Source organism: Mercenaria mercenaria, chromosome 13, assembly GCF_021730395.1.
Source record: "Mercenaria mercenaria strain notata chromosome 13, MADL_Memer_1, whole genome shotgun sequence".
Classification (NCBI taxonomy): Eukaryota; Metazoa; Mollusca; class Bivalvia; order Venerida; family Veneridae; genus Mercenaria; species Mercenaria mercenaria.
In genome coordinates, this window is record NC_069373.1 from 78,289,503 (window position 1) to 78,313,243 (window position 23,741).

The window sequence follows — 23,741 nt, forward strand, 5'->3', positions numbered from 1 at the left end:
TCTTAAAATTCACCGAGCTAAAGAAATACTCACTTGTATTAGCTTTGTCTCTAGGTATGTTGGTACAGACCAGGGTCATATTTGTTCTAAAGGTTAGAGACATATTTCTAATGTTTACGTTTAACTTGATTTTTCATGATCCCTATGTTTTCCGCAAACAATCGGCTTACGTATGTTTGAACAGCGGGGATAGAGCGGTCTAGATGCTTTTATCAAGCATATATCTCGGCACTTTTCCATCGATATCTTCCCCTGTCCTCCTATCAGCCCGCTGGATTAATATATTGCATACATTCATATGATATATCAAGTTGGCCTAATGCGTGGATGATGAGTTAAGAATATCATTTTTTGTTTTTCGGTGAAAGTTGTGTTATAACGTATAGTAAGAGGCTTGAAAATGAATGTCTGAATAATTGAAATAATAAAACGTAACGCCTCAGGGGAAATCCTGACGTTTGATTTGTTGAACGCTGACAGGTAGACGTAAAATGGTGACATTGAAATAAGTTAATAATTTTTATAATATATTTTAGTCGTCTAACTAACCGAGGGGTATAATCATATATCTGTGTTTATGAAAGCGAGGAAAATAGTCGTGTTTTGGATCATTACGCTTAATCTGTAAAGTTTTGCAGTTCATTTGTAGGAAAATCTTTGATTGGCCAGACGAACGAATTCACGTGGAAAGGAAAACATGCAGACGATTTAGTTCCTAGCGCGCGTCCAACGAAGCAGAAGATTCTTGTGTCAGTAAATAAAGAACAGATTGGATGTATCATTCCCTTCATTGAACAGAGTAAATAAACATGAAAACATGTTAAGGCTTATAATTATGTTCCAATTTGTGCAATAATTTTTTGGGATAAAAATTCGAAATGGTGAAGAGAGGATTTAGAAATAGTTTTTCATGTATGCGGAATTATTTGACGTTGAAATCTTTATTAACATTCTGTCGGCTGACTTGCATAATAAATTTGGGTAAGTAAGTGATTATCAGGTTATTAAATCGCTATTTAAGTATGTTAAAGGGCGTGCATATCAAAGTAATGGACTGTTAATGGAATACTCGAATCACCAGGTAACATTGCGATCATATCAGTTGATAATGTACAAATATATAAGTGAAAACCGGCAGTTTATTATAAACACGAAACAGAAAAGTTTTACATCTGTAGGATTTAAAATGTTTTGGTTCAAATTATGGTTAAATTTCAGAAATTCGTTTAAATTGCATGCGTGACTGTTACTTAAACCTAAAATACTAGAATAAAACCTTGAAATACTCGGGTTATTATTAATCACTGTTTGACTTAATTGAATTCACTGACATGCTTTTGCTGTTTCATTTATTGATTTTGACACAAAGATAATGGTTTTAATAGGCTATATACCAATTAATTGTTGCAGAGTGTCGTTTTATAGCCTCATACAATACACTTTGAAATTTTATGTGAAGTTTAACCTAAATGCATTATTTTTACCGAGCCTATTGTATCGTTGCAATCTATTAAATTGTATTTCTGTGCACAGAGGAACATATATTCAATTTTGCTGATCAAAACGCGATATTCTTAAAAGCCTCTCGGTTAAAGAGGTGTTTATATCTGAAAAATGTCTCAGACACATTTTTGTATTTAATATTTTATGTAAATTGATCCTGTGACAAAATTCGTTATACTAGTTCACTGCGGTGCCCTTCGGAAATTATATCCCAGTGCTTTGGCATTGACAAAAGATCTAAATGTAGATAAACGTGTTTAAATATTGTCGCAGACGACATATCTTTTTCACAAAATGTCTTGAATAATTGATGACTAGATTGTACGAGACTCGCGCACACTACCGCACAAAACGCCTCCCTCGGCGTTAACTATGTGTTATTTATGTGTTAAGGTAGTGCATTAGAACTTGATATCAAAAATGACTGTTGACCTCTGCATTCTTGACGTGACCTTAAAACAAACATACCTTGTTCAGATACGCTTGATTGGAATAGATCGATTAACCTAATGAACTCATCGGGCAAATTAATTTGATTTTTTCTGTCTGTAAATAAGTTTGATAAGGGTTTTAAATCTTGTTGATCTTCATTTTGTATAAAATGCGTGCCAGTCCTTTCGTAATAAATAGCATGTGTCAAAAACTTTAAACCACACTATAATCTATAATACTTGTCAGAGTTACAGACAGGCTTGACATATTGCACAGGTTCATTAACATATTCCTTAACCCATTTACCCCCACCCTCCCCCACTTCAAACCCCCTCCCCATATGACATAGAGTCTTCCAATTTGTGTCTGTTTTGATGAAATAATGGGGATAGGTCTTTGGCTAATACGTATACATGCAAAAAACATTGCAGTAGAGCTTCTAAGACAATTCATTTTAATTATGAGTAAGGATAAGAATTCTAAAATAATGGTTAGAAATGTCAGTGAAAAGCAAATGACACAATATACATTATAAGGATTGTAATAAATGTCCAGAAGTTTTCTAATATGTTTTAAAAATATATTTATTGAGTGGAAACCGATTATGAAAATTTCTAATTTGGTCATGTTTTCCTCTGCGTTGCATTAAACGCCTACCGTTGAAACCGAAATCTCAAACCAGTCACTCAATTACATGGAAGAGCAGAAACATAAGCATTTATATTAGTACGAATATGTTGTTGCAGGATAATATTGACTTTTGTGAGTGATGTATAATTTTACTTGATTTTTGGCAGCATCGATAACGCACAAATGCACCAATTACTTTAATTGGCATCTCTCGTTTCATTTGCAATATTGTTGCAATATTCATAGAAAATAACTGAAAGTGGCAATGGCAGAAACTGCTAGACACTTGTTGATGGAACTATAAAAGGACAATTCCCACTTGCTGTCGTTATATCGCGAAATTGCTGAAACGAACGTAACAGCCTGATGAAAATTTAATGATACATTGCACGTATATTTTATGAGTTGCGCTTTCCCTATTTTCGTCATATGACAATGGGTATTTTGTCAAGCTCAACACCCGATATACCAGTACCATTAAAGCAGCTCATTCAGAGATAGGGTGAAAATTTGCTTTATGCTCGAATATTTCTCAGTTTGGCATAAAAATGTATAATGTTACATAGAAAAATGACAAAAAAAACGGCGAAAACCTGCATTAAACACAGATTTTATTTGTTTATTATTGTCTCATCAATGTACGTAAATATTCTACATTTAAAGCAACTTGAACACATGTAAATTGCCGCTGTGTGGAGATATTGTTTTAAGAATATAGTATTATACGACTGGTCCGAATACATTAAGTAACACTAACGAGTGTGATAAAACTGTCTTAATGATAATAAATTTAATATGCTGAACTGAATAACTGGACAGAATAGATAATATACCATTTGTATTTTGCTGAAACTTTGGGATCATGGAGTGGATTCAGTTATACAATGATAGAATTCCGTCTAAGACGGTACATAGGGGCGTGGGGTGTGTTGCATATTTCAAACCGAGTCTGCTGTTGTTTTGCTTGCTTGAGTTCTATGGTTCCAAATAATGCTCTTATAGTTTTTGGTCATGAAAGCGTACTTTAGAAGGGCATACTTAGAGAAATAAAAATGTAAAGTTTTAATCAAGAGCTATTTTAATCTTTATAAACTTTTGAGATCTCATTGTTCAAAAATTTGTCAAATTTGTAGCTTTAATACATGAATACGTTAAAAAAATATTGTTTTTCCATAAGATAGTCAGGTACCATATATTCTCCTAACAAACAAAAATATATCCAGGTTATCGTCTGCTTAGAATTTTTCGTCTGCTACGGATCTGACAATGCCGAGATGATTACAGGGGTTACACAATAACGTCATTAGCACTAATCAATCTACATTATAAAACAATAAGTTCGTCTGCTTAGATACATATCATGTCAGGACAGATAAGAATCGAGAGAAATCAATAATTATAGAACCTACTGCTGTTTGCTTTTTTTTTTGTTTCTGCAAAACCTCATGAAGATAGTACGAATTGTTTCCCGAACTAAAATAGAATAGAACAGAGGAGACGCTCTTTTCGGATTTTTCGGCTTTCATGGTCCTCAAATAGGCATTTGCATAGAAAATTGTTTACATTGACTTTTAAAATTAGCGATCCAAATATTATGAACACAAATTTAGCTTTTCTAATTGTTTTCCGAAGACAGACATAAATTTGAAACAAAACAGATATAAAGAACATTACAATAAATTATAATGTATTTTAATCTTTGAATTAGAACGGAGATTCAGATTGATGATAACAATTGAAAACGAATATATTTTGAATTGATGCATATCTGAAATACTATAAATAATGAGGTGGTTTTTACGCATATCAACATTACAATGCGATTATTTGACCCCCAAGGGGTCATCTTAGTGTCCATGAACATCAGCCCGACTGTCTGTCTGTCCGTTATCATTGAAATCTCATACACCCATTGTGAAACATCATCATATTTACATTTAGAATATTAGAAATGGGAGATAAGGCTAATGTATGTTTTTGGTTATCGTTGTCATCTCTTATAATCATCATTGACTATCTGTTTGACAGACAGAAATATTAATCATATCTTTTTTCATTTTCATGAGGCGATTGTCCATACAGAATTTTCAATATGTTTTGAGTCACGTGATGCCTTTTCAACACAAACTGTAACAATGAAAAAGAAAGGAAACGTAATTAGTGTATATTTTCAAACGTTTTAACGATATCCCGTGCCCATCATTCACTAAAACATTTTATCTCAAAAGTATTTAACTTCACTAAATATATCTATTGATATAACTTTTAACCTAAAAAAAACAAAAAACAAAAAAACGAGACATTTTACAGGATTGTTCGCTTGGTTATGTAAGACATTACTTACGTTAGATGTGTAAAACAATTTATATGTGTTTCAATATTAGTTCTATAAATTATTCTGGTAATGTAGCAGTATAAATCGGATCCAGTACAAAGCCAGCAGGGCTTATCTGCACTCGAGTGTTTCAGGTAAAACATGATGCGTTTATTATTATTTTTATTCCAAACTATACTACAACTTAATGCTATACAAAATTCAGAGAGTAAAAAATAACAATGATTTTATCGTGTTTGTAATGTTAGATAAATATAATATGTGAATTGAGCCCTCACGGATGATTTCAATAAAAGCTCCGATTATTCAGTAGAAATAATTATACATTCTGACAAATTGTTTGTAATGAATTATTGATGATAGTTTGCCCTGAAATTATACGCCATATACGTTATGGGGAGATTTTTCTTCTTTTTTTTTCTGCCGCTTCTATCGACTTCTGTTTAAATATTAATTTGCGTTTTAGACTATTGCATACATGAGCATTTCTATAAGTTCACCACATTTCTATACATATATTTTTCTCTCTCTACGTCCCCTTTAGTTTTAGGAGAGTTGCGCCCCCTGAAGTCCGATAAGGCGTTCAGATATATATTGTTATCTTTCCGTCCCCTTTAGTTTAGGGGAGTTATACCCCCTAAAGTTCGATAAGGCGTTCAGATATATATTTTTATCTTTCCGTCCCCCTTAGTTTAGGAGAGTTGCGCACCCTGAAGTTCGATAAGGCGTTCAGGTGATTTTTTCATCGAGATTTCAGAAATGTAAACATCCTTCTTTGCTCGTTTGTAATGACATAGTTATAGCCTGTAGCGTTAATATGCCTTCCTTGGATTAGTTTGTGGTTAGTAGGAAGATTTTTGAAGGACATTACCAGACAAGAATACTTCATCGGTTTGAAATAGATACAGCGTAAAATCTTAACCGTATGGGACAAAATAATTGTTTGCTATTTCAGCCATTGCACTATTTGTTTCTTTTATATTTCTTCAGAAAGTTACACCATGTGTCTGAAATAAATTTATATTTTACGTAAATACGATATCCCCCTCCCCAACGACTTCTGAATCAGCAGTCAACAATAAAAATCACGTTTACATTGTATCTACTGGTCCAGCTTTCACCAAATGTTCTGAAATCTCTATATTTTAGTAAATGATCATGATATTCAAACTCGTCAACGATGTGAATACATATAACAATCCATAATCAGCAGTTTACATGTGTAATTCACGTTCCAACGCAGCCTCTGTCATTTCCACACCCAAACTGCTTCTGAAATCTCTATATTTATAGTAAATGACTCATGCTTATTAAACAGCAGTCAACGAGTAAAATATATAACATATCCATAATCAGCCAGTTACATGGTGTACATTCTAACTGTTCCCGAGAACCCGCAGCCCTCTGTCATTTTCCACTGTCTAGATACGCACCTTGCTCCCTCTAATTAGCAACAAGAGCTCTAGAGAATAATTCATTAACGAGAACCCCCATCATTATTATTGATATACTCTATTAACTTTATCAAGCAAGCATATTTTGTTGAAGTTTTCATCATAGATGAAATATTACAAGCCGCGGGGCACACGAAGAAAGTCACATGTTAACAAAAAATATTAGTAAATATGCTGCAAAATATGTCATGTTTAAAATATACGCTGATGACGTTTATGCTTTTACTTAACCTACTGCAAACTTAAAGAAATGTAAGAAAAAAAGACAATGTCTTTTTATACAAAACACGTGCATTTAAATTTTGTTTTAATTTGAGATCTGAAATTTCTTCCGTACATCCTGAAAAATTAGTCTTCAGGGTTCGATCCCAATACCGCTGGGCTGAACGCCCACATAAACCTCTTTATGCCAAATTACCACTTTAACTGATCCACACGCATTTCTTAAAGTACTTTGGGCATCAAAATTCCCATGTAACAATAAGCACGTTTTTTTAAAACAAAATGAAAAAATTTCTAACCGAAAGTTTATAAAAAATGGTACGTTCATAATTAAATGACGAATTTTATATGAAAGACACGCCTACACGTGCACATATTTCAAAGAATTATGTCCCTTTGACTTTTGTTTTTGTTTTTGCTTTGCTTATTTGTCAAATATTTTCTTTTCCGTGTAAAAATGCTTAAAGCTTTATTATTTGCTTTTTGGTTTAACATAAAACGTTGTCTTCGTTCTGGCTGAACTCCGCACTTGTCATTTGTATACTAAATAATTTCCTGCTTTGGTTCTGCGTAGTGATGATTAAAGCCTTGGGAACTATTTTTCATAATTTAATATGCAATATATTAACCATGGAACTGTTCTTAATTGCAATTTAATCGCATTGTGGGGAATATTTGCATTTTTACGATGCGCCCCTACCATATATTAATGTAGGCTTTAAGACTCGAGAGAATTGATCATTATGCATTATACAGACACAATTACCAGGTAAACAAGATGACAAAGTTCGAAGTATTTTAATCATCATAAAACTCACTGTACAGTGTATAAATCATATATCTTATTTGTTTACTAGAGTTTTGGTTCATGGAAAATGTGTGGGATACGTGTAAGACAATATGAGAAAAATAACAAATAATTACTTCACGTAAATAGAGGGAACTCCATAGTTTAACCATATTTAAATATATATTTATAATAGCACATCCAAATTAAGACAAGCATACGCCATTATACAAAACGGTCAAACCACGAGGACTGTCCTGTTCGAAACAAAAGTTTAGTGTCATACAAAAAATGTCTTTTGAGGCTTCTGCAAAGTTTACTTATGCTCTGAACCGGCAGATCTGCACACATAATAAGCTCATATTATCTGGCATGTTGTGGATTTTTTTTTTATACGAGTATCGATTTATATGTATTTTTTTCTACAAATTTAAAATATTAGAATAATTAGCATTTCAGTGGCTTTTAACATTTGTCAGCAGTAAATGCGAAACGAAAACAATAAAACACATAAAAGAAAGCAACCAGTCAGAATTGCATCTTGCTGTAGTTCTTTCAGCAGTAACACCGTCATCTTCTGGGTGCTACAGAGGTTATGATTCCATGCTTTGCCCTTAAAAGTTTTTTTTAATGGGACAATGGTATCATTCCGAAAATATGTATGCAAATGAGATAGTTTATTAGAAGAGGTATCATATGTAAATGACACTGGGGTGACAGCGTGTTTCTTTCCTGACATAATTCATTTCTCATCCCCAGTATCTAATGTCAGATCGCGTAAGTGACTTTTAGCTCCCAGCTTCATGTAAAAAATTGTAAATTACATTTCACTTTACAACAAAAATGCCCATAAACGTGCAACACGTGTATGGGAACCAGCGGAAAAGGACCAGAAGGTGTCAGGACGTTAAACCGTTATCGGAATCAATATGTAGATTGTTCGAAGCGCAAACATGTGTGGGTGCAATAAAACACGTGATTTGTCGATAAAGAGACCGATTTCTGAATTGATAAATTCAGCTTGTTCCATGGTGTTCATGTCACATATTGTATTCTTACGTTATGTTATCCAACATTCATCCTATATAGCCTTTGTCTATGCGCAAGTTACGCGCTAAGCTATGATTTCGTCAACTGGTCCTAATGTCCCCATAAGCACATTGAATAATCATCCCATCAGAAAGTATTTCCGAGCTCATAAGTCAACCTCGGTCTCTCTCTCCTTGTTCTGATCCAGTCTCGTCAGCTCATACATGAACCGTATTCTCAAGAACTTGCCTTTCAATAGGAGGCGGTTACCGCCAAAATTAGTTGTTGATACATCGTGATCTCGTCAGCTGGTCACAATGCATGTCCTACATTAATTTACTTTGATGGTTTCGTGTCAGAGTTAGAATATTCAATGATTTCACAAGACTACATTGCAACAGCAACAATGTTGAATGCGCTTTGCAAATAAATTTAAGTTGAATCAGTTTGAAACAGAAGCTCATGCGAAGTTTTAAAATTAAACAAGGAAGTTTTGTAGGAAGAATGAACCTACAGAAATTATATTTTTATGAGAATTGTAACCTTTCTGTTACGTGTTTTATTTTTAGTAAAGAATGTTTGTTTCTGCGTTATGTGGTGCTGATCCACGCGCGATACGAATTTGAAAGGTTCAGTAATAAGCTTGGATTTGAAACAGAAACATAAACACAGCGTGGGGCTAGCGTTCACTCCGCATGCTTCTTGATTCTGTTCATTAGTGAACTCAAAACTCTCCGTTCTGTTGGCTTCTGAACGTCAGTATACCCAGTTTGGTTCCACGGTTTGGGCAGATATGCTAAATGTTTATAATCTGTAAAAATGTGGTTAAATTCATAACAGAATCTTTACAAGGTAAATGAACACAGTCAAGATTATAAAATATCGAAACGTATAATATAAGTCTTATATTTTATGACAATAAATTCGGAAAAGTCTAAATTATAAATACATGTATATATACAGCTAAACTCGATTTATTACTGCATTGCTAAAGCAGTAGACAACATAATTGTTACTGATTTTACTGACATATAAAGCTTTTGTTTTATCTTAACCAAAAATTATGATGAACTCCTCAACAAAGAAATGATCATTTCACTTGTTCATGAATGGTACTGCATTCCCACCTCTTGCAATACAGATTCTGATTTCTGTCAGTTCATATTTATTTATGAAATATAAACAGTATTTTTGACAGATTATTTATAACTATATGACAGATGTTTATATTTCAATTTTGGCGAAAATATAATGTTGAGAAAAAAAAATCGGAGAACGAACCGTTTTTTTTTCTTGTCGTAGTATGTTAGTTATAAATTGTGCCAAATGATTTAAGCTAGTATTGATGTATTATACGGTTAGATTCTAAAGATACATGGTTGAGTTGTGTAAGGATTTTAGCTGGTTACGGTATCATACAGGTTATATATGCTGGATTGCTGAAATGGTATCAAACGATGATTCTAGCTGGTTACTGCTGAAACGGTATCATACGTTTAGGACTGTATAAGGATTCTAGCTGGTTACTGCTGAAACGGTATCATACGGTCAGGACTGTATATGGATTCTAGTTGGTTACTGCTGAAACGGTATCATACGTTTAGGACTGTATAAGGATTCTAGCTGGTTACTGCTGAAACGGTATCATACGGTCAGGACTGTATATGGATTCTAGCTGGTTACTGCTGAAACGGTATCATACGTTTAGGACTGTATAAGGATTCTAGCTGGTTACTGCTGAAATGGTATCATACGATTAATACTGCATAAGGATTCTAGCTGGTTACTGCTGAAATGGTATCAAACGGTTAGGACTGTATAAGGATTCTAGCTGGTTACTGCTGAAACGGTATCATACGGTTAGTACTGCGTAGGGATTCTAGCTGGTTACTGCTTAAATGGTATCATACGGTTAGGACTGTATAAGGATTCTAGCTGGTTACTGCAGAAACGGTATCATACGATTAGTACTACATAAGGATTCTAGCTTGTTACTGCTGAAATGGTATCATACGATTAGTACTACATAAGGATTCTAGCTGGTAACTGCTGAAACGGTATCAAACGGTAAGGACTGTATAAGGATTCTAGCTGGTTACTGCTGTAACGGTATCATACGGTTAGTACTCTGTAAGGATTCTAGCTGGTTACTGCTGAAATGGTATCATACAGTTAGGACTGTATAAGGATTCTAGCTGGTTACTGCTGAAACGGTATCAAACGGTTAGGACTGTATAAGGCTTCTACCTGGTTACTGCTGAATTGGTATCATACGGTTAGTACTGCGTAGGGATTCTAGCTTGTTACTGCAGAAACGGTATCATACGGTTAGGACTGTATAAGGATTCTAGCTGGTTACTGTTGAAATGGTATCATACGGTTAGGACTGTATATGGATTCTAGCTGGTTACTGTTGAAATGGTATCATACGGTTAGGCCGTATATGGATTCTAGCTTGTTACTGTTGAAATGGTATCATACGGTTAGGACTGTATAAGGATTCTAGCTGGTTACTGCTGAAACGGTATCAAACGGTTAGGACTGTATAAGGCTTCTACCTGGTTACTGTTGAATTGGTATCATACGGTTAGTACTGCGTAGGGATTCTAGCTTGTTACTGCTGAAATGGTATCATACGGTTAGGACTGTATTAGGATTCTAGCTGGTTACTGCAGAAACGGTATCATACGGTTAGGACTGTATAAAGATTCTAGCTGGTTACTGTTGAAATGGTATCATACGGTTAGGACTGTATATGGATTCTAGCTGGTTACTGTTGAAATGGTATCATACGGTTAGGCCGTATATGGATTCTAGCTTGTTACTGTTGAAATGGTATCATACGGTTAGGACTGTATAAGGATTCTAGCTGGTTACTGCTGAAACGGTATCAAACGGTTAGGACTGTATAAGGCTTCTACCTGGTTACTGTTGAATTGGTATCATACGGTTAGTACTGCGTAGGGATTCTAGCTTGTTACTGCTGAAATGGTATCATACGGTTAGGACTGTATAAGGATTCTAGCTGGTTACTGCAGAAACGGTATCATACGGTTAGGACTGTATAAAGATTCTAGCTGGTTACTGTTGAAATGGTATCATACGGTTAGGCCGTATATGGATTCTAGCTTGTTACTGCTGAAATGGTATCATACGGTTAGGTTTGTTCAAAGATTCTAGCTGGTACTGCTGACATGGCATCATACGGTTAGGGCTGTATAAAGATTCTAGCTGGTTTCTGCTGAAACGATATCATACAGCTACGTTTGTGTATGTAAGGATTCTAGCTGGTTACTGCTGAAATGGTATCATATGGTTAGTTTTGTCTATAAGGATTCTGGCAAACTTGTTCTGATTTACGTAAACAGATTTCATATTTAAAGGACAAAGTGATAAATCTTTAATCATAGCTGTTAAATCGGCAAAACATGCAACTGTGCAAGCCACATACATATCGTCAACACAGTGCAAAACTGCTGTAAGTAAATAAAAATTAAAGACGCAGACGCTTTCATCTGGTACTGAACAGACGATACGCTGGTAGAACGTTTATGTTCAATTACCTAGTTATCTCGTGTTTGAATTTATGGCGAAAATATTAATATTTTATTTTCACGCTGTCTGCGCCCGATTTAGAGATAATCTTATAAAGATATCAACGTGTCGCATTACAAAATGATGTTGTTAGTTTTTTATTCATGACTTTACCGCCATAAAAAAATGACAGGAGGTAATTAAACCCACAGAGCGTTTACATTTATTATTGTAATCTTCATTTTTGAACCAAGTTCGATTTGCTAATTTATTTTCGGCTGCAAATTGTTAATAGAGGAAATTTTACCTCATTACCGGCAATAATTGTTAATGGAAAATTCATATATTCCCTTTGAAACTTATCAAAAACATTCAATTTGTGCAAAGTAAGATTATTTTCAAACAGTTTGATATGAAACAAACAAGATTTAGGTAGTTTTTGATAATGAAACGAACGTTTGAAGTAACTTAATTAATATCAGCTTTTTTTTTCGAAAATTGCAGCTTATTACATTGAATTATTGCTAAGTATATATCTAGAAAGGGGTGAAAATGAAAGCTAGATATTTTCAGTTTATCAATTTAATTGTAACAATATTTTGATTTAAGGTACTGTTCTTAATGGTTGGTTTTGGTGCCAGTAGCATTTCGTTATTTCATTCCTGTTAAAGAGAATGTATCGTGTTTACCTGCAGCGAAATTTTTGCTAACGCACGGTGCATCTAGCGAACTTATGCACCCACAAAAAACAATTACCGGGAAACAACAAATCAACAACAAGTGACAGTTTGCCGCTTAGACAAAGTGACAGCATCATTTTTCGTTTCAGCATAAATATATCTTAAGGCATTACCACACATCGTCTATATATTTGTTACTTTCGCTTCTGTTTCGTAAAAAACTGTTCAGGAGTGATATTTTTGTCGACAGAGCTTGTTTTTATTGTGAAGATTTAGCACCGTGTTCCAGCTGTTTTGTGTATAAATAATGTCGAGTTTATCAAGGTTCGACAAGGCGTAAAACTAGCGCCAGTAAACTACAGGTTCAAGCTTCCTATTCCATCATGTATAATATGTAAAATCTGACTTTTTTCTGATATGTTTCACATTGTATAACCAGCCACCGTTATATGACTGCTCGTTTATGGTGGAGCCACGCTCTTTCTCAAAATAAAAATGCCTCTTTTTTATTGTGACTTTTGTTTATTACCATTTCGTAAATTGTTGGGCTGTTTTTGTCTTTCTTTCTTTTAATAGCATTACCACTCATTCCGCCAATCTTTTCTTTGTGACTACAATGCTAATGTTAAGATATATGTATAAAGTAGCCAGTGTCCGCTGGTTCTTTCCACGTGCCCTCCAGTGCGAAGAAAAATGCACAAGCGGTCTTCGCCGATAGATTTTGTATGGCTCGTGTTGTTTTATTTTCTGGTCATAAAAGATCTTCTTATGGATTATGTTTTTCCTTACTTCTAGCTATAGCACTGAACTTCATTCTTTTGGTATTTCGAATCATTTCAAGTTCTGAGTAAACGTTTCTCATTTTTACACAATATGAGCCGCGCCATGAGAAAACCAACATAGTGCGTTTGCGACCAGCATATGGATCGAGACCTGCCTGCGCAACTGCGCAGTCTGGTCAGGATCCATGCTGTTCGCTTTCAAAGCCTATTGCAATTAGAGAAACCATTAGCGAACAGCATGGATCTTGACCAGACGTCGCGGATGCTCAGGCTGGTCTGGGTCCATGCTGGTAGCAAACGCACAATGTTGGTTTTCTCATGGCGCGGCTCATATCTATTTCAACAGCTTGCAGTATACATTTTGCTTTATCAGAGCATGCGTATTGTCACTGTCGTCCTAGTATATTTTCTTCGTACTGCTTTGCACATTTCGGGGGAAAAAATCTCGTTTTTAGACGAATTTAGGTTATTTCTTTGATTTTAGGTTTGAGGATGTGTACATTATTTTGGAATACACTGAGTTTTATGCGGTAGAGCATTGGTTGCAAGTGCATGTTTTTATTAACATACTTAAGTCGAAATTTTGAGATGCGTTACTCGAAATTTTAATTTATCAGCTCGAAATGTGGACCATTAACTAGAAATTTCAACATACTTTTTCGAAATTTCGATTTACTGTCTCGAAATTTTGAAATACTAATAGTATTATATGAACATATATGTTTAGGTTTTGGTCAAGATCAGGTAACTTTGATAACTCTTGGGTTCCTATAGAGGTAATGAAAGGTAGTGTTCTTATTTTAAAACATTCCACTACTTTTCGACTCATTTCTAGGATATATGGCAACGAAATATAGCCATAGCCTACATGCACGTGTAGTTATAAGTCCTGGCTACCGTTTAAGATCACGGGAACCTGGGGAAGCTCTGTAATTGGAGAAGGTGACCGGGTTGTGTTCTGAAATAATATTGTGGAAATTAATTTTGATGTCATGTAATAAAAAAAAACTTTCTGAAGAGGTTGCTGGTCAATAGTCAAAACCAATGATCTTCGGTCCTATTGTCCGTAGGCAATGGTTTTGATTTTGACTAAAGCCATTCAATAAGTGTATAAATTATCACTATTTTGACCATACCTGGAAAGTTTTCTACCTGTAGGTATATATCCTGGCCACAGTTTGAAATTTGAAGTAGCTCTAGAAGCCAGGGTAGGTGATATAAGAATTAGGGTAGGATAAATTTAAGTACATGCAGATACTATAGTTACGTTTTGCTCCTTGCTCATGTCCGTTACCTATAAGTACCATTTAAAGGTATGTTACAGATGTGTCTTCTGATTAGTGTTAATTTTGACAGACGTACGGACATTCAAATTTAACGGAAGAGGAGATGAAACAGTATTTAGCAAGTTGATAGTTCGTATTTCGGTCTAATAAAAACAAGCACTTGGCACTAATGCTCTACCTTAGTTCAAAGCAATGAAAGTGTCGTAGTGAAAGTTATTTTTTTTTGTTTTGATTCATTTTTTTTCTCTACGAACACAGTTCAAATCCATGAAAGTGTCGTAGTGAACGTTTTTTGTTTTGATTCATTTTTGCTACGAATGTAGACTCATTTGTATCGAGAATATATTCTACCTCATTGGTTTGTTTTTCAGTTAGAATATTTTAATAGGATGTTTTTTTTTTATTTCAAAAGATTTTATGTCTACGGTTTCATTCCAACATCCCTGCATTATATCACCGAAATACTGTATATTGTGCCGTGCTGGATGTTGAGGTATATAATGGAATGTTTAAGTAATCACCACCCTATCTTTATAGCATCGCTGAGATTTTTCATCCCCCAGGACCCACAAAACATACACCATTAAATTTGAAACAGAAATCTTTGCCGTTGATATAGTTGGTATCGCATGAATGGATTATTACATATGATTTAACATCCCAGGATACCTTCATTAAATCTTCGCGGCAATAACTCAGAATCCAAGTAAACAAGGCCCTGATTAGAATCAACATAAAACGGAAAACATCGTCAACATGCACCACAGCGCCACAAAATCCCCCGCCTTTGATTTTGGTAAGACATTCTTTGGTTCTTGGCTCCCGTGGAGCGCCTATCTTGAATTCGTTTCCGGGTTGGTTCCTGTAGTTGTTTAAAATATATATACACTACTTTTTATCATTTAACGAGACCAAAGCTTTCAGCAGCTGATTAGTTCATCGTTAGAATGCCTTTATGTCCTTTATACTAAGTAACGTAAGCATGCCATTTGCTGGGGTATTACTTTCCTGTGGACAAAACAATTACTGAAGTACAGACACGATTATGTTATTAGCTTCGGACGCAGACGATAATAAGTAAAGTCGAACGCAGGCGATTGAGGCAGACAATAAGTCAACTCGGACGCAGGCGGAAATAAGTCAACTCGGACGCAGACGATAATAAGTAAAGTCGAACGCAGGCGAGTGAGGCAGACAATAAGTCAACTCGGACGCAGACGATAATAAGTAAAGTCGAACGCAGGCGAGTGAGGCAGACACTAAGTCAACTCGGACGCATACGGTAATAAGTCAACTCAGACGCAGACGATAATAAGTAAAGTCGAACGCAGGAGAGTGAGGCAGACAATAAGTCAACTCAGAGGCAGACGATAATAAGCAAAGTCGAACGCAGGCGATTGAGGCAGACAATAAGTCCACTCGGACGCAGGCGATAATAAGTCTATTTGGACTCAGACGATAGTAAGTTAACTCGGACTCGGGCGATAATATAATATGTCAGCTTGGACTGACGCAGATGGTAATAAATACTGACTCGGACGCAGGAGATAATAAGTTGAATAATCGGATCATCAGTCGAATCGGACGCTGACGATCATAAATCGACTTGAACACAAACGGTAGTAACTTGAATTATAAGTCGTATCGAACGCAGACGGTAAGAAGTCAAACAGGCAAATTCCATTCCTTTAGGAACTGGTATTCAATAGCAAAACTTGATACATAGTTCCAAGCGTTTTACACAGAAGCTAGAACAAAAACATCATTCCAAATTCGCGTATAGTTACGTTCAATTTTCACACTGAAATCTTTCTAATTTAGCTGCAACTTTACAGAATATCTAAACTGTTCAATTTATGGAAGCAAAAAGATAGCGTAGTGGAAACAACTTTGATATTAAAACAGGTCCAGGTGTGTTGTTTCTTACATACATACAACCTGAAATCACTATCACTAGTTGATTTCTTGATTTTTCGTTATTTTCATTTTATAAATAGAACTTTTGTATATTATATTGCTCTTTGTATACTATGATTTCAGTGATTCTATGGCCACAGACGGTTGTTGCACAGTGCCCGGATGTAGAGACGTTGAAGAGCGATGCCGAGGCGTGTTTTCGACCTTACAGTACACAGAAACTCTACCTTGACCGTAATGACCAAAAACTGTTTTCCGGTATAGATATTGAAATACTCCGAGCTTATTGCAGGTAAGTAATGCAAAAAAAATGTTTTCTTTATCTCCACCCGACATCTTAAATATCACAAATAGGAACGTTGCAATTGACAATACATGTATCTGGGACATAACCTACTCCTGTAGAGGACATCAGTTTTCCTTTGTAAAAGACAGTTTACCAAGCAGTTTAGCCGAAAATATGTGTAAGCTAAATAAAACAAAAAATATGGACGTAGAGAATAGATTTGTGTAATATTGCCGCGCTGGTCATCGCTATCTCCTTTTTTTTTTCGTATCTTTATATTACAAATTGGTTTTTTTTTTAAAAAAAAACTGTCCATCTTAGTGTACATGGTAAATTAAAACTATAGAATGCGTCAAAGGCGAAAACGCATTGAATATGAAACGTCCCGGTGCAAGCCGTGATCTCCGGTAGTGCACGTGCGTCATAAGATGCTAAACAGATCTAGCAATTTTCCATCTATTCTTCAAAGAGATGTAATAATGGCAAATGACAATAAATTATTTAGCAAATAACAATAAATTAACATGCACATATAGACGTTATAGAATATTAACTTCATTTTTGACAAATTATTTAATGCATGAAACGAGAACATAAATACACAGCAGCCTGGTGTCTGATGTTTCAGAGCTACTTCATTTGAAATATTTATTAAGATATTACATTAATTCACCACATATTAGTGGGAATGATTGCCGTCTGTTTTATGGCCCATATATCAAATTATCATGACATACATCTATTAATAGTTTATCTGCTCTCTTTTAGTTAATAATCCCATGCCAATTTCTTCCGCCACGAATTACCAAACTCATTTTGAATAATTTAGTTTGTTTATATAATTTGTTTTCTTTTTGCATTGAAAAGCAGTATCACTTAAATATTCTGGCAAGAACTTTATAAAGTTTGTTGAACTACATCAATCAAAATAGATTCAAGATTCAAGATATTTAATTTAGGCATGGATTACACAGGCTGTTTGACAAAACCACTGAATGCAGTTTTGGCGACAGCACGTTGTGTGATCTGTATTTAAACACGCGTATGTCCGCGTTGTCCGCATTTGCTATTTATAAGAATCCGGATGGCCCAGCAGTGGGTCAGCAGTGGGTCAACATATAGCCAAAGCACGAGTATTTAACCTATCTCATCTTTCTCCCGGTTTTTTTCCAGTTCCTACTTAAAAGCGATGCAGTGCGTATCTAAGTTACTGAAGGACTGTCCACAGTCCTCACAAAAGCAAGTTGAAGAGGCTATAGTCAACTATAATGGTATACAAGAAGAGCTTACAGATCTGTGTACTACACAAAGATTATATGAACGTAAGTCGATGGGATAAATGTTAAAAAGTGTTTAAGTTTTTAGTTCGCAAAAGGGAACTGATAAGTGATTTGATTTTATGGTCAAAAGTTTGAAAATTATATGTTTAGACACCAGTTGTTACCCTGGCACTGGTTCATTTACTTACTATGTGCAAAGCTTTTATTCAGACTACAAGTTATTACAAAAGGGTTCTTGAGCAGTTTCTGTGGTATCATATCATAAGAATATCAAAAATTTTAACAATTTTATACCATAAAATGCGAAAATATTGCATTTTAAATGATCTATAATGGTACCATAAATCTAAACTCACAAGGGTGCACTTCCAGAAATTCAAAATTAAATTTATTACATCGGCTTTCCATATTTACACTGTTTATGTAAAAATGTGTTTTTCTTGAACTTCCAGTTTACGCACAATACATGACATGTTATTCCACGAGAGGCCAGAAATCAGAATGGTGTTACAAAAGCAAGCTAAACAATACCGTTCCCAATATATATACCCAACCCACAGAACAATTCTGTAGGTAAGTTACCACTCTAAGAAGTAAGTTCAATAACAAAAAAAAATATTATAACTGCTATTGTTCATTTCAACGACGTTCTTCATAAAATACTAAAAAGACACAGGGGCCTCCCGCATGGACAGGTGGTTTTCGAATGACGCGTCTCTTTTAGATCAATACCTCACTCGAGAAGTAGAATTCTTTTGATGTGAAGAAAATGTCGAAATGCTGTTAGGAATGTCGATGGTTCTACCCGGGTAATATCCATACCTGAAATACTAGCTTTATCCGGAGATGCACCTTGGGGTGGGATTTCTTCAGTTAAAGCTGCATTCGCCATTTGTCCTAGTTTGTGCTGATGCAATTTAGGCGTACAACTCTCCGCCCCCTAAAAATTATTATACAAAAAAGGTATATTTCGGGTAACCCCAATAAACAGATGATCTGGACTGAATGGCAAAAATGGCAATAAATTAACGGTGATGTGTTAACATTGGACATTCCATTTACACGTGCTCGTGTGTATGCAATGAATAATCCATTGAAAGGTGCAGTTTCGTTGTAAAATATCAAAGTTGTGACGTAAAACTTTAATATTTCAATTTATCCCTGTCAGGGCCTATGTACTGTTTGAATATTTCATTCCCCTCCAATTTTTATAATCATAAAAATAATCACAATAATAGTACTACCAGCAATAAACAGACTGTTCACATTACCTATTCCTCTGGATAACAACACTTCCATTTCCTTTTCAGACGAGTTCAAGAAGCAACATTTTGTATAGAAAACAATATACGACAAGGGTGTGGCGAGCAAGCTAAGGAACTCGTGCATCTGCTCGTGACGCCTACAATTAGTGGCAGCGCACAATGTAAATACAATATTGTAGAGGAGGTATGTGCTATTTGAGAAATAATTTCGCATTTTTGATATCAGTCAGTAAGTCTTGCTTTAAGTTTAATCCTAGTTTCTTTCATCTTAATACTTATGAACATAAGAGCATGAGTTTCTGACCAACCTATTTAGTGGATTACGTAATAGCCTCGATTAAAGTCTTTAAAATTGAGCTTTACCCGTTGCTTTGGTTGTTGTTTTGTTTTAGTGGGACTCATATTAAATCTTATAGTTATACAGGATTACACAAATAACTGCTTGTAAAGCAATTATCATTTACATACTATTATTTTGAACAAGTTGCCAGATAAAAAACATAGAATGCAATAGTTGCTCTTATCTAAGACTTTTTCAGGTTTACTGCAGATGCTATATATATTTATACAGAAAATATCTAAACTAATGCAATTTATGGAAAACGTTGTTTACAATCAGGGCTTTTTCAACCATCAAACTCTGTTCTTTCAGAAGACTCCTCAAACAATGAAAACAGTTGACAGTGGTGGAGGTGGTGCAAGTAAGCCAAGTGAACGAGCAACATCATCACAATCTAATAATAGTCATTCGTCTGCTGCAAACTGTTCAGCAAACTATATTTTATTATCGATTTCATTATATTTGTCATGTTTAGCTCATTTGTTTAAACCTCGGGGACTTTCATGATATTGTTTGTAGCTTGTAAATGTTTCAATTGTATATTTTCATTTGCTAGAAGTTTCTCAGAAATGATCGAATTATTCATAAACAGGCTCCATGGTCATAAATCTGAGTCTGAAGACCAGTCGCAGAATGCAGCCTTGTCATTGGTCAATTTCAAAATTCTGCTCAAAATCGTCCAATCAGAGGCTAGAGTTTTTAGACTGGTGTCCACACTAGTTTTATAACCTTGGAGCCACATCTGCCATTGAATATTATGTGCAGAAAGGAATAGGGGCATATAACACACTCAGATATTTGTGATTTTCTTCATGATGTCGACCATTTAGTGCCATCTTTTTATTGTTCATTTGTTGGATTTAAAGAATGTTTTCACACAAGTGGAAGAAATGGCTATACATTGATCTTACTTTTATTTCTATAACCATTATTTTAAGAAAAAACTTTTTGAATGGTCAAATAATTTCGCTAAATTCTACCCTATTCTATCAACACGTATAACTGAGGATATGTTTACGTTGACATATACGAGTGTGTTTATAAATATGGTCACCAATTTCTTTGACCAACACACTTAAGAAAGCCTGTGCCTTTTTTTATTATAAAGCTTTAACTGGAACTATTAAAGACTTTTTTTCCAAAGGTCTTTTTTATTCCAAAAGAAGGGAAATTGTTAACTTTTCTATGTTTCTCTAAATGCACAAAGTACTAACAGTTAATATTGTATTTACTCAAATTTCTCAAATTAACTTATGCACAACTTTTTTTTAATCAAACATTTCTATGTGTTCAGCTAGTCACTGTTGCATTGTTATTTCTGTTCTTAATTATCATTCTCGTCATATTTTTGTATTCAGCACCAGTTATTTAAGGGCGTTTGGGGTTTTATTTGCTATTTTTATTGTTAAAGGGACTGACCTCCAGATCTTACAACAAAGAAAAAGGAAAAATTTAAGATATTGGGAAATTATTGCTATATTTCGTAAGAAGGACTTGAAACTTAGATGCTGACAGATTATTTATTATGGAAACATGTAAGAACAAGTTGTTTATCCTAATTTTTCCATTGAAAATTGAAAAGCATTTCTCCTGGGTGTAACCAAAGGTAAACTGCCTTAGTTATTAAGCTTTATATAATAATCACTAAGCACCAATTCCTGTGGTATATTACAAGACAGGGAAGTTTTACTGCTGAGGCAACCCGGCTTCAATTCCCGATTCAGACAGGAATATTTTCCTAGATTTAGCATTTTGAAAAATAGCTTAGAAACAGAAACTCATTTTCTCATTTTCTTTTCTAATGTTCATATTATGACCAAACATTAGTTTTAAAGAAAGATAATTAATGTAGTCAAAGTCTGGAGTCCAGTCCCTTTAATGGAACTTTCCAAGAAAAAAAGGCCTAAATCAGAGGCTAACAGTCCCTTTAAAGGAGCTTTCCAAGGAAAAAACGCCTAAATCAAAGGCTAACAGTCCCTTAAAAGGCGCTTTCCAAGGAAAATAGGCCTAAATGAAAGGCTAACAGTCCCTTTAAAGGCGCTTTCCAAGGAAAAAAGGCCTAAATCAGAGGCTAACAGTCCCTTTAAAAGAGCTTTCCAAGGAAAAAAGGCCTAAATCAAAGGCTAACAGTCCCTTTAAAGTTTTCCAAGGAAAAAAGGCCTAAATCAAGGTGGAATATGAAACATACATTTAAACTTTTTATGTTTAAGGCATGTTTCTTGGGAGCACCTGAGCCTCTAAATTGTGATGTTTTGTTCTTAGTGTTGCAGTAAGGTCTACCATTAAGTTGGTGTCTAGCTTTATATGCTAAAAGTTTGAGTGGCTATACACTTACAGATTTGTCTACCAAGCCATGCCCTTGTAATTTAGTTGTCTTATATGATCTGTGGTGAAGCTTTGCTGTAGAACCCCATGATCCACTGCAACAATTAACAACAAAGAATTTTGTTGAAAAGGAAGCCTGCTGATGGATCTCTTTCATAAGGTCAGCATCAGTATTTTTTTAAGGTTCTAGTTGTCTCCCCCAAATGGGAATTCAATTCATTTGTTAGCTGAAACACAGAAGGCAGACCAAAATCTGTACATTAACTTAATGAGTTGTTGCTGTAATTTTATGGGTGTTATTAATTGCAGATGTGTATGCAATATGCATTGATAATAAGCTTTCTATATGCAATATATTTCCTGATTATTATACATTATAAAGCAGATCAAAGAGAAAACTCATTAATAATCAAGAGATGTCTGGGGAAATTAATTTATAAATTAATTAAAAAGTTACATCTCACAGATTAAGATTTTCACTTGAATTACTGTTATATAACTGTACAGTCAGACCTGTGTATAAAGAACTTGCTTTGAGACCAGAAACTTGTAGGTGCACATTACTCACAGGGTAAAATACACTGCAAATTTTTGAATCCGGAATAACATTAGTGGTCTCGAGTGCCGGTCTCTGTTCAAAGGTGTTCTTTAACACATGTTTGACTTAATAAGAATCTTCTACAGTACAGTCAAATTTGTGCTAACAAACACCTCCATATAAAGGTCACTACAATTAAACCTGCTACTTAAGGCCACTATTTTCTATTTCCATTCAACCAAAAACTGTAAATGCACCCGTGTAGAGAGTCCACCTGTCAACAAAGAGCAGTTCAGTTTTTCTAGTTTTACAAGGGCGGTCTATATAGACAGGTCTGACTGTATTTTGCATTAGAATTTTGATGCAAGATGAGAAGATCTCTAAATATATATAATCTCCAAGGCAACTATGTATATGTTACAAGGCAGCTTCAACTTTATGATTAAAACAGTGGTGTCTTTAAATAATATTTCTTTCAGATTTGTTTTGTAGGTGGGCAACTGCTGGTTTCTCAGTAGTGTACTGTACAGTCTTAGTAAAACTGGTTTTTGCACGAAAAGTTATTACCAGTAATATCAAATAACAAACAAAGGAATAAAAGCATAAGGGAAAATATCAGTAACATAGTTTTGTTCCACATTGTTACAGTATTAGAACAAAATAGTCCATTTGGTGAGAATAACAATTATAGGTTATTAGTTTTGTATTGCAAAATATTGCACGACTTAGGAGCTCAATATCATTCCCTGAAAGAACAAGTGCATATTTCTCGATGCAAATCTAATAATCTTTTTATTACATACACATTTATACTTAAAATTATTACATAAATGATGTAAATTTGATCTTAAGCCCAAGTAAAACTGAAGTCACAAATGACATCACACACCCGATATGAAATTTTAACATCAGTATGGAAAACTATTGACGTTTTAGGTTCCACTGAAACTTAACGGACTTTAAAATTGAGTATGTAATAACATAGAATATAGCACTGACTTTTTAAGACAACAATTAAAATTTTGCAGATAGTACTATGAAATTATTTACTTTCATGGACATGAAATTTTGTGGTTTGGGCAAAAATGGCTATTTTGATCGGATACTTATTTTTGA

The 23,741-nt window shown here is 34.6% G+C and overlaps 1 protein-coding gene across 1 annotated transcript; it reads left to right on the forward strand.

Annotated features, from left to right (window-relative positions):
- Nucleotides 1-314: 314 nt before the first annotated feature.
- On the forward strand, nucleotides 315-21,550 carry LOC123528584 (uncharacterized). Its single transcript, XM_045308405.2, has 6 exons — nucleotides 315-981; nucleotides 16,715-16,883; nucleotides 18,051-18,199; nucleotides 18,610-18,730; nucleotides 19,468-19,606; nucleotides 20,075-21,550. Exons 1-6 carry the CDS (start codon nucleotides 879-881, stop codon nucleotides 20,267-20,269), a joined length of 876 nt encoding a protein of 291 aa, XP_045164340.2. The 5' UTR covers nucleotides 315-878; the 3' UTR covers nucleotides 20,270-21,550.
- The last annotated feature ends 2,191 nt before the right edge of the window (nucleotides 21,551-23,741 follow it).

Bases quoted from the DNA above. Each gene is read 5' to 3' on its own strand.
- LOC123528584 (XM_045308405.2), top strand. From the start codon at position 879: ATGGTGAAGAGAGGATTTAGAAATAGTTTTTCATGTATGCGGAATTAT. The intron at 18,731-19,467 runs GTAAGTTACCAC...TTTCCTTTTCAG, and splicing joins CCCACAGAACAATTCTGTAG to ACGAGTTCAAGAAGCAACAT. The intron at 19,607-20,074 runs GTATGTGCTATT...CTGTTCTTTCAG, and splicing joins AATACAATATTGTAGAGGAG to AAGACTCCTCAAACAATGAA.